This window comes from Dysidea avara, chromosome 2 (assembly GCF_963678975.1).
Source record: "Dysidea avara chromosome 2, odDysAvar1.4, whole genome shotgun sequence".
In the NCBI taxonomy this organism is placed as follows: Eukaryota; Metazoa; Porifera; class Demospongiae; order Dictyoceratida; family Dysideidae; genus Dysidea; species Dysidea avara.
The window spans coordinates 5,832,013-5,844,108 of record NC_089273.1 but is presented as its reverse complement, the minus strand read 5'-3'; the positions used below and the strand labels follow the sequence as shown (position 1 = coordinate 5,844,108).

The 12,096-nt window shown below is 37.5% G+C and overlaps 2 protein-coding genes across 5 annotated transcripts in view; one reads left to right on the top strand and one right to left on the bottom strand.

The window, feature by feature from the left end:
* The window catches only part of LOC136246495 (uncharacterized), a 37,238-nt gene extending 25,462 nt beyond the window's left edge, over nucleotides 1-11,776 (bottom strand). For 2 of the 4 annotated variants that reach the window (XM_066037974.1, XM_066037975.1), the window contains exons 1-5: nucleotides 5,299-5,416; nucleotides 1,905-1,985; nucleotides 1,490-1,519; nucleotides 1,314-1,352; nucleotides 511-651 (exon numbers count right to left, since the gene is read on the bottom strand). In XM_066037974.1, the coding sequence (XP_065894046.1) occupies nucleotides 511-651; nucleotides 1,314-1,352; nucleotides 1,490-1,519; nucleotides 1,905-1,985; nucleotides 5,299-5,406 (399 nt within the window). In that variant the 5' untranslated portion in view covers nucleotides 5,407-5,416. Of the gene's footprint in view, nucleotides 1-510; nucleotides 652-1,313; nucleotides 1,353-1,489; nucleotides 1,520-1,904; nucleotides 1,986-4,554; nucleotides 4,575-5,298; nucleotides 5,417-9,828; nucleotides 9,880-11,697 lie in introns of those variants that run through there. The other 2 variants (XM_066037977.1, XM_066037978.1) reach the window with 2 other exon arrangements.
* On the top strand, nucleotides 5,818-7,475 carry LOC136247728 (fibrinogen C domain-containing protein 1-B-like). Its single transcript, XM_066039555.1, has 2 exons — nucleotides 5,818-5,846; nucleotides 6,695-7,475. Exons 1-2 carry the CDS (start codon nucleotides 5,818-5,820, stop codon nucleotides 7,473-7,475), a joined length of 810 nt encoding a protein of 269 aa, XP_065895627.1.
* Nucleotides 11,777-12,096: the final 320 nt, after the last annotated feature.

Sequence of the window (12,096 nt, the reverse complement as noted above, 5' to 3'; positions counted from 1 at the left end):
TATATATCATGTACGATCGTCATTGCATACATGGTACATGTGTGTCCCCCTCACTGTAACATACATGTTACATGATAAGCACATGCACTTCACTTACACATAACACTCATGTTACAGTAAACATGCATGGAAGTCACATGGTACATGCATGGAAGTCACATGGTACATACATGCAACATGCACAATATTTCAAGCTGGGTTAGAACTACTTCCTGAACTGTTATATATGTATAGTTTGTCTATTTTATTTCTTTACGAAAACTCTCTTAACAAAGCCTTGAGTGATGCCCTTAATTTTTATACACATATGAGAGAGATACGCTCCATTTGGATTCAAAGGTTAATGCAATTCTCCTGCTCTACATTGCACCTACTGTCTAAATTGTATTCTAAAAATACTGCTGTCCACACCCAAATACTAAAAATTCACAATCACTTTAACCCAACTTGTAACCTGATACATACACACAATATTACGTACAGTCAACACAACATTATATACACACTCACAATAATGTGGTTCTGGTACACATATTGATCTTCTTTCTTCTTTGTGATCATCAATATTCCTTCAAACAACAACAAGTGTCTCTCTGTGGCCAAGTGGATTGCAGCAGTTGAGGTCTTGCTACCAAGAAACTTGAATGTTCCCTAACACAAAAAAAAACAACACAAATCTTTGTACACTGGGGACCTGTAAGAAAGCTAAAATGTTGGGATAACAGTGAGTAAGAATCTTAATTGACAACAATACTTTGTTGAAACTCTCAGTTGAAAGGTCATCTTTCTGTAAAAGCCAATTTTACATAACTCTTTAAGTGAAGAATTTATACAGTAATGCATTGATTTAAAGAAGCCATCCGGCTAAACTCTCAGCCCAAAGAGGTGACCAGTTAGCCAGGTTTAACTGTATGACACAGTACAAGCAGCCAACATTTTCTGAAGTACTCACTGGAAGTGTCTTCTGGTACTGTATAATACGACAGTCTTGGCATATTGTCTATCAAATCTACCTGGTACATACACTGCATGCGTATGTAAGAGTTTACCTGGTGATACTTTTCAAACTTGTATATGTACACACACACACACACACACACACACACACACACACACACACACACACACACACACACACACAAACACACACACACACACACACACACACACACTGTGGAATACATACGTACTTTCTGCTGGAATTTTTACCAAAAAGACAACAATAAACTCCTCCCCAACAAGGAGAGAGAGAACCACCAATACAGTATATACAGGGTATAGGTATATGCTACACATTTACTAACAAGCCGTACCTGTTCCACAAGATCTCCATAAGTCAGTAGATCATTACCCTGTAATAAGTGGATAATATATACTTATAATATGATGAACAAGAAAAAGTGCAAAAAGTTATTAAAGTAAAAGTCCACTCATAATGTTCGTACACAACTAAACAAATAAACAGGCTACACCAAAATGAATTACATACCTCCCATCCTATTAATTGTGATTGTATTTCCTGTGAAGTAAACAACAAACAACTAAACACCAACAATAATGTACATACGCAACAACTTTGTGAAAGGCACTTTACCCACACATTTTACATGTCAGCAACCACAATGTACTAACAGTTGAGGTTTCTTATCATTCTCTTTATATCAAAGTGTAGTCAAAGACTGTGGCTTCACTTTAGGAAAATTTCATCTAAAGAACATTAAGGTCTCACAAAATTGATATTTATTTCATCCTTAGTACATAGAAGTTGTATGTATTTGGCACCTACATACAACATGGCCAACATTATTTCAGGTCCACAGTATTTGTACTAGTGCATTACAGTCAGTGGTGACTGCTACTAAACAAACTGTATAAATATGTGTATGTGTTGTGTACTCTTTTACCTGTACTAGTAGGCTGGTCTCATAACTTTTCTTCACTTCGTTGATGTGCTCAGCTACTTGTGTCATGGTACTAGAAGCTGCCTGTAAGGAAGTAGTAAAAGTTATGTAAGTACTAGGCTACAATACTGCTGTAGTTAATATAGTGGAACATTTTTTCTATAATGGAAATTTTGCGACTGAGAACATTTGACTTAGATTACAGTAGCTGTAAGCCTGCAACAAAATGAGGTTGTCCTCTTTCAGAGGTAAACTGAATGGAGACAGACCTGTTGGGACCAAGCAGTGGCAGAGAAAGTAGTTAATATGACGGGGGGCTGACCAGGGGCGGATCCAGACTTATGGTCAAAATGAACTGAGGCACTACATTGTCTCTGGTTTGGTAAGGTGAGACCAAAAAAAAACAAACAAAAAGGTCACAGCCAGCTGACAATAGCTGCCAACCTCACCAGCTACACATTTATAGCTGATAAAGTACATAAAATCCTTACATAGCTCACTTAACACTGCTCTAATACTGTGACTGCTTCACTAGAGTGACTGCTCTATTAGAGTATCTCGATCTTTATCATGGTTTTCAACCCCACTCCAAGAAGGATAATTTCGGCGTGATATTATTCTCTAAGCCCCCCCTCAGCAGATCAAGGGGGGGGGGGGGGGGGGGGGTCTGGCTCCCCTCCCCTTTCTGCCACCTATGGGACCAAGATGTATTGTTGTGTTTGTTTTAATTTAAATATGGTCAATAATTTGGAGTTGTTATGTATTTTACCAGAGTTCTTGGTGGATGAAAGCGGCCATTACCATGATCTATTAGGTTCTCCTTTTTGTTCAATACACTCCTATGGAACTACGTATATTCCATTCAATATACACAGCACCCTGGCATGCCACTTTTAAGCATCCATTGTATACTTCTGTTTGTGGTTCTGTGTCAATGTCCTATTTAATGCTCACCTAGCTATGGTTTATTCATCATTATTGTGTTCTATGCAGAGTTGTTACAAGGTAAACAAACCATAATTATTACATATGTGAAAACTGCAAAACAACATAATATTTATCTTTTCCATTATTTTTACAACTCCCTTCCAACACATGTCCTCTCACATATGCTAATTCTAGCACAAACTTTAATAGAGGCTCCAATCTACTGTTTCTAAACTGCTATAATTTACAAAACATACAATATAATCCTATATCAAATTACTCGCTATAGAACAAGCAATTTGATAATTGTGTAGTTGTTGTTTACACGACAGCAACCACAAGGCCATTATATAATGTTAAAGTGCTAATATCAGTCTGAGTGAAACAACACAAAATATCTAACAACTTATCAGTCTAGTATTGTTTATAATCACGTGGTAAACATTGCTAACCTGAACCAACCATCTCCTAAGTCTGGTTTTCAGACGTTTGAGCAAGTGTGCATGCGTGTGTACCCTGTATACGCAAGGCCACTGATTCGAGGCATTCAAAAGTAGCTACACACCACTGCAACATCTCCTTACTGTTTCTCTACATTAGTAGTGCCACTATTACTTTGAGAATTGTTCACAATGCTTAGTATCAGCAACCAAACGTGTGCGAAGATGTAACCTTACCAACAATAATGCATAAGGACTAGTTATCCCTGTTCCCATTCACTTAAGGGTGTGACCACTATAGGATAAGGTCAGGGGATACTAAAACACTTGACAGAATTACAAAGTGCACAGAAAGTGATGTTACAGGAATTATTATCCATACAGCCATATATGGCAGTTGTGGTGGTGAGTGGGTTATTTAGTTAATGAAACTTTTGCACATTAAAAATGTTTTTACTGCTGCTTAACCTCCATCACTTCCTTTCCATTCCTCAGTACAAATAAGATAGACAACACTGCAGTGATGACATGTTAGTGGCAGCTGTGTATAGGGGCTTAGCATTGACACTTATAATTTCTAATCGTTAAGCTCCTGTGTTGAATGGCCACGAAAGACTACACAGCTTGTTCGTTGAGCTTGCTCTTCGTCAACTGGAAAAAGATGCTCGCTGATTAACTATCACTGTCATATAGCAGTATTACAGGGTAAGGATTAAGTACTGTATTGAGCCTCATGCTGTATAGCAGCATAACTAAACAGCAGTAAAATAATTAAAAGGCAGTTTTTGTACATTTCACTGTCTGTATTCAGTGTTTAATAGTGGGCTGCAGGCTACCAAACGGCCATTAACTGGAGAGACTCAATATCCATTTCTAACACATAATTATGCTCATATGTGCTACTGTAAGTCTAGCATGACATTTAACCCTTACCGCCAAGCTCCAATTTACTGCTTTTAAACTGCTATGACTTACAAAACATACTGTACAATATAATTCTATATCAAACTACTTGCTATAGAACAAGGAATTAGAGTCAGTACTAGACTGGTTTCACTCAGGCTAATTTTTGCACTTTAACATTATAATGGCCTTGTGGTTGCCGTTGTGTAAACAACAACTACACACTTATAATAACATGGTAAACATCAGTAATCTGTTGACAGTTGAAGCGACTATCTCCATGTCTGGTTTTCAAATGTTTGAGCAAGTACACATGTACATATACACACAAAGCCATTACATACAAAAGTAACAACACGCCTATACGTAATCCGCCTTCTTACTGTTTCTCTTCATTAGTAGTGCTGCTGTGATGATGTAACCTTACCCGCAATGGTGCACAAGGAACCAGTTATCCCTGTTTTTGTTCATTTAAGAGCATGACCACTACAGAATAAGTGCAGGAGCTACTAAAACACTTGACAGAAACCACAGAGTGCTTACAGAGTGATGCTACAGGCAATACCACCATATGGCGGTTGTGGTGGTGAGTGGATAATACAAACCTTTGCACATTTAAAAAAAATATTTTTACTGCAATCTCACAAGTACTTAACCTCAATCACTTCCTTTCCATTCCCCAGTGTATATAAGGTAGACAAACAACAGTGATGAAATGCATGATCAGCATGAACAACACATGCTGAATGATTTAACCATGTCTACATCAGCAGATACATATGTAAGGACTTTAGCACATACCTATGTATTTCAAACTTCAGTAACTTAAAATTCTTCACTCTATTACATTTAAGCTTTAATAAACCCCTCAATGCCAGTTGAAGAATCTAGGGTACATAAATACTGTATGGTATTTATGAGATCAGTTGTAGTTCGTGCCAAAATGGTTTTTGCAGTCACATCAGTACAGAGAAAACAAGCCCACTTATTGGATATACACCTGTAGTGCACAAAAATTACAGCACAGTTGCTTTTTTCCTGCAACATTCAGTAAATCAGAAAATCAACAGCATCATTAGTTTCAAAGTCTTGCCCTATATGGGTTGAAGTTATACCACCAAATGTACTGTAGATTTTGTGCTGAGATCAGTACATTCATTGTAGAACTGGAAATGTCGTTGCAGTAAGTACCTACAGCTTGAGATTTGTTTTCTTTGATATACATACCAAACCATATATTCCTCAGCTGTGTTCACATGCTGAGCAAGTACTTATTTACCTGACTCAGCACATGTAGAGTAGTATAAAAGGAATACAGAAATGTGGTACATTTATTATTAGTATCAAGCAACACTTGATTTGAGGAGACAACACTTCACCTATGAGTCGATTGTATGCCATCATGATGATGTTCATCACAATCATTCTACTGTTAGTACTGGTGACAGTTGATGGTTGTCCTGTTGCTCCATTTGTTAATGAAAGTTGTTAGGAAGTCAAAGGAAATGAGTTCAAGTTTTCTACCTCCCTCAAGTCACATGTTTATAACATTACAAATTTTTGTGGAGATTGTGAACTGATAGCTGAAGGATACTGTGATGCTGTCACTGATGGAGGAGGATGGATGACCATCCAGAGAAGATAAGATGGAAGTGTTGACTTTAACAGAGACTGGGTAGATTATGAAGATGGATTTGGTAGTCTGACTGGAGAATTTTGGTATGGTCTTCGTGCCATCCATTGCCTTACTAATCAAGGACAGTGGGAGCTACGTATTGACTATACATTTACTAATGGAACAAAAGGTTATCTATCATACAGTAACTTTAGAGTAGGATCAGCCACTGAACAGTATCCATTAGGATTTGATTGAGTTACAACTGATCCATTTATTACCTACTCAATCAGTGGGATGAAGTTCACCACAAGGGACAGGGACAATGATCAGGCAGGAGGTACCTTCAATTGTACTGTATATTCTAATGGTGGTAATGTTATGGTACAGAACAAGCTCCATAATTGGTAATTTTGCATTGCACCAACAACAAAAACACTTCATACAGCTTGACCTGATAAGGAAATACAGAGTAGTATAAAGCCACTACTCTGATGTGCTATGAACAGTTTACAGTTGATCCAGCAGTGTTGTCAAGTCTACAATGATCAGTACTATCACTCTTTCAACACACGACACTACCATGTGTCTTGATTATTGGATACTGAGTGGATGTCTTGTATTGGAATGATTACCATATTAGTACATGAGATTCATCAGTCATGTACACATTACAGGAATGTGTAGGCTGATTGGTATATTATATATTCATAGATGTGCGATAGTAACCACATTACAATAACACTCTAGTAGTTACCTAATTAGGATAGGAGATTTTGTGATTACTACTGAAGTGCAGAACAAGCTCCATATTTGGTAATTTTACATTACAACAATGACATTATCACTTAACTTTATAAGGCAACATAGAGTAGTATAAAATTACTGCTCTGATATGCTATCAACAGATTACTGTTGACCAGTGTTGACAAGTTTACAATGATCAATACTATCACTATTTCAATACTAGTGGTTAGTGCTATAGGAATAGTACTGGTTGATGGAGAGTGTCAAACTAATAGTGGTCCCATTGAAAGTTGCTGTTGCCTTGGCTACAACAATACTCATTTCAATGCAAAGAGTCCAGGAGTCTACACTATTGGTAACTTTGGTGGAGTGAAGTGTTCCAATACTAGAGTATACTGTGATACTACCTCAGGAGGAGGAGGATGGTTAGTTGTTCAGAGAAGAAAAGATGGAAGTGTTGACTTTAACAGAGACTGGATAGATTATGAAGATGGATTTGGTAGTCTGACTGGAGAATTTTGGTTTGGATTACGTGGGATGCATACTTTAACTAATCAAGGACAGTGGGAGCTACGTATTGACTATACATTTACTAATGGAACAAAAGGTTATCTATCATACAGTAACTTTAGAGTAGGACCAGCCACTGAACAGTATCCATTAACCATATCAGGATTTGATGGAGTTACAACTGATCCATTTAGTACTTATGCAATTAATGGGATGAAGTACACCACAAGGGACAGGGACCACGATAACTGGGGTAATAATTGTGCGGTCCATGATGCTGGTGGTAATTCTGGTGGATGGTGGTACAGAGCCTGCTCCGACATATTTCTCAACCATCAGTACAATAAAGGTTATACAATATACCTCAATGGCCAGTGGCATCCTCTACCATTTATAGAAATCAAAATCAGACCAAAAAATTACATCATTTAACTTCATCAGTGATGATGTGTGTTATTTGACTGATTATCATGTAGGTATTAGTATTGTAATCATATAATAATCATATTGGTATGGTATTTTAGTTCAGTCGTACCACTTTGTATTAAAAGTGTTATTGTTGGAACATTAATTTTTGACTAATGTCACATATTGAATAATTGGAGGAGGGAAACCTCATTGCAAATTTAACAACATGTACGTACCTTTACTAGGGATCTGCAATACATATCAATACAGCCAGTAAGTATCATGATACGATACTGTACTAAGAAAATACTGATACCAAAGTTTTCCAGTAGAACAGTCAGTGATTGCTCTATTACTGTAACAGTGATCTAGATACTCAAATAGAAAGCCTCTCTCTTTACCTGTGCTATAAAATGCAACGTTATGGGAAGCCATATAAATACACATGTACAAGTGCTGCTTTTATGGCTAAAATATTCTTACCCAGGTCTTCTAATAACACTACTTGTTACACTTTTAACCTTTTCACCGCTTCAACCGGATTTATCCGGTTTGACACTATAAAACGTGCTTCGAGTACAATTCTAATGCGCTACCACTTCTATCATGCATTTTATAGTACAATGCGCTTACCCTGAAACGCGCACGCCAACAGAGGTACTGTTTCTGGGAAAACTGGACCTTTGCGCACTACTGCGGGTTTGTTATGTAATACCGCAAAGTTTTTATTTTTAGAAAAGACGACTGTCATGCATCCGCGAGTTGATAGTCACGTTTTGAAGTCCACTGGATTGTTATTGATAAGTAGGCTAAGACAGCCAAGGATCACCGTCGGCTGATTTTCAGAAGTGTGGTGTGATTCGCTCATGTGCGTATACTCATGCGTGATACAAGATTTGGTATAAATCTCAAAAAAACTAGCCGAAGAAACAATCGCTCAGTAAGGAGACTGTTTAGAATAGTTGTATGGACTGTAATACTTACCTGTAGCAACTTTATTTGTAACTAACTACTTATTTAAGCTGCTTTTACCATATTTTTCAGTTTTGTTGTCTTGTACTTACTTAGTGGTTTTATTTACGTAAACAAAAACAACCTAGTTGAGGTCCTTAGTCTATAGCGATTACTTAGAGGTATGGTAACTAAGTACTATAGTGTACAGTTAAGCTTGTATAGCACAATTTGTAGCAGACTGTATGGTCCAACGGAAAATTCAGTGGTGAAAGGGTTATAATTATTAAATTAAGTATAAAGAACGGCACCACTAAGCAGTAAACAATCTGTTATAGTGGTGTGCAATATCAGGATTTTCGTTTTGATACAATATCGGTACAATAATGGGGTAAATATCGAAATTTTGATTTGATTTTTGATAATTTTAAATTGTGTTGGTGGAGTAATTTTTGTATGGGCAGCCGACATTTATAAATATGCTTCAAATACAATTTACACACTAAAACTATCGCATAGAACTAATAATAAGCCTAGAAAACTGGTAGACAAGCTTTTAAAGTGGCTGGATTGTACAGAACCAACCTTCACTTCTAGCGTGATTGCACAATCACACACTAAATGCCGTAGATTTATCAAAATATTCTTCGATATTTCTATAATTATCGCAAAATATTTCCTTTTCGATAAATATTGAAATTTGCTAAAGAAGAATCGAAAATCGATACGATAACGATATCAACAAATTATTGTAATCTGCTGTATGTACTAGCCATGTAGACAACTCATCAAAATGCAGAGTAATCTGTACAAGCCTTTAAATGTTTGTGGAAACTAATTGCCTTTGTGGTGTAATAGAGGCAAGTAGGTAGAGATTAGCTTTTAACAGCAACTCTGTTTTTATGCTAAAAATCATACTAGCTATTTGTCACATCAGTATATGTGACCAGGACTGTGAAAACAGGGCATGTGGGCACAAACTACACCCTGTCATACTACAGGCCATATCTCAGTATTGGAACGGAATATTTGCTTTCTGTAACTTGCATTATAAACCCAATTAAAGGCTGACTAAGTGGTAAAAAGTTTATTGCCATAGCACATAGGTATTAAAAGTTATTAATCAAGGAAGTTTGAAAAAGTAGGCAAAAATCATGTGTCCACATGCCCTTTTTCACAGGCCTAGTCACATATTGTAGTTTATTAACATTCACTGAATAAAGACATTTGTATACACAGTGAATGTAGAATCAGTGTTGGCTCTTTAAGGATAAATAGGATATTGGTACACGTATTATGTAGTTAATATGCTAGTTATAATTAGCCATGACAACTTCATTATAGTATCGTGATACAGTATCGTATCAAACAGTTCATTGATGGTAATACGTGATACACAAAATGCATTGTATCGCAGAACACTAACCGTTATTTCTTCCTTGCCATCCTCCTCAGGTTTGACACATTTGTTTAGTTGCTATGACAAAAAGAAAAACGACATGCCTTAATAAAATAAACCTACCACCTGTATCAGCATGTTATATGGTTACCTATAGTACAATGTACAATACAATGCAAACACAAGCGAGAAACAATGCACTTTTGTGTAGACTGTAATGGCAGACTTCAGAAACACGAGCTATGCTAAGTACTTGCCGGCTATTTGGGCAATACAGAACAGCCTGCCTAGTGACTACCTGTCAAGGAGGGCCAACAGGCTAACTTTATAACTCCTCCAAGTGAGAGGTTTATCCCATTGTCTACCTGTCTAAATCAGCTACCTTCCTAGTAAGGCTGTGCATTCTCTCCATTGCTATCAGACTAATTGCTGGCACTCACAGTTGCCTAAATCCCATCACTTTTTTGTGGTTAGAAATAATTATAGGAGTACACTGAAGTATATGTAACCGTTTTTATCCACTAATGTATGTAATTCACTGTAGAAGTCATGCAAAGTGTTTTATATTGTGTTGTCTTAATATAAAACATAAAGTTGTCCTAAGGTTGTCTTAATGTTACTTTAGCAAAATCTACTCCATAATTGTAAGGCCGGTATACATAATACTTGTACATACATTACACTTTATACAGAATTATATTATAACAAAGCATACACACATACGAACATACACTGTATACACACATGCACACACACACTCACACTACATACCACACACATGCACGCACATAGTGGGCACAAATACACACAAACACACTACACAACACATACACTAGGGATGGAACAAAGCTCTGAAGGTTTTGTAACCTTCGAAGGCAGTTCTGTCCTTACAAAGCTTCGTAGACATGGATACTGGCATGTATAATCAGTAAAAAAGTCATGTGCTGCCTAGAAGCATGCAGCCAACACTGATAAATTTGTATTCTATTTCTAAGCAGATATACATGCTAGCTATAGCCTGTACATGCAACAGTAGTGTGAGACCATATGGGTGCACACTTATCAAATTATGATCACTAATAAGCAACATGATATAGCCAACAAAACTTTGGTACCTTTCTTGCAAGAAGCTTTGTACACTACATTTGGCCTTTGTTCCAGCTCTAACATATACAAAGCTAAGCTTACGGCAGCCATGGAAAACACAGATATTGCCACCCAGCAAACCAGCACTGGGATGCCAATGCACAACTCAGACACTTGAGTCTTGTGAAGGTAAATCCCAGAGTCACGCGTAGGAGGTCTCAGATAGAGAGGTCATGGAACCCAAAGTTCCACAACAATCCGAACACTGTTAAACAATACAAGGGCAGCTGGGAATTTGCTTCCCCAGTAAACATCAGGTATCCATTTGATGTTACAGCTCGGTGGGCTGCTTCCCCAAATGACACCAGGCCACTAGGTCCCCCATACAGCTGGGTAGCCTAGAACAGTGTGCACGTGTGTAGTGTGTGTGTGTGTGTGTGTGTGTGTGTGTGTGTGTGTGTGTGTGTGTAGTGTGTGTGTACGTGTGTGTAGCGCTTGTGTGTGTAGCGCTTGTGTGTGTAGTGTGTGTACATGTGTAGTCTGTGCGCGTGTACGTATAGTCTGCATGTGTGTGTCTGTGTACGGCAATGAGGCAGCATAGCCAAGTTGCTAAAATATCATCCAAGTGATTAAAAAGATTCTAGGTTCGATGCCTGGTTGTGCCAATTTGGTGTTGTTGTTTCCTTGAGTAAGAAACTTTACTACACACACCACACACACACACACACACACACACACACACACACACACACACACACACACACACACACACACACACACACACACACACACACTACACGCAGTACACACCTCCAATAACAAGTAATACTTCAACACTCTCTGTACTGGTTTAATCAAGTAAGCTCCTTATGGTAACATGTGACCCATCTTCATCTGACATGTTTGTAATGACATCATTATCACATGTTGACGACACACCACAAATTATTAATAACATACAGTACAATATCTGGATACTTGCATAATAAACTAGAACTAACCAAGCAACATTTCCTGATCAGTTGGGACCTTAACTAGGTAGGTGCACTCAAGTGCCCATTAAAAAACTGCTAATGGAACAGCCATCAATAATAATAAACAGGCCAGGATTATTACTATTAGGGGTGGGGTGATACAACTAAGATAATATTAATACCGATACCAGAATGTCCGATACTTTGTCCGATACTTTTTATCAAGTACTTTTTA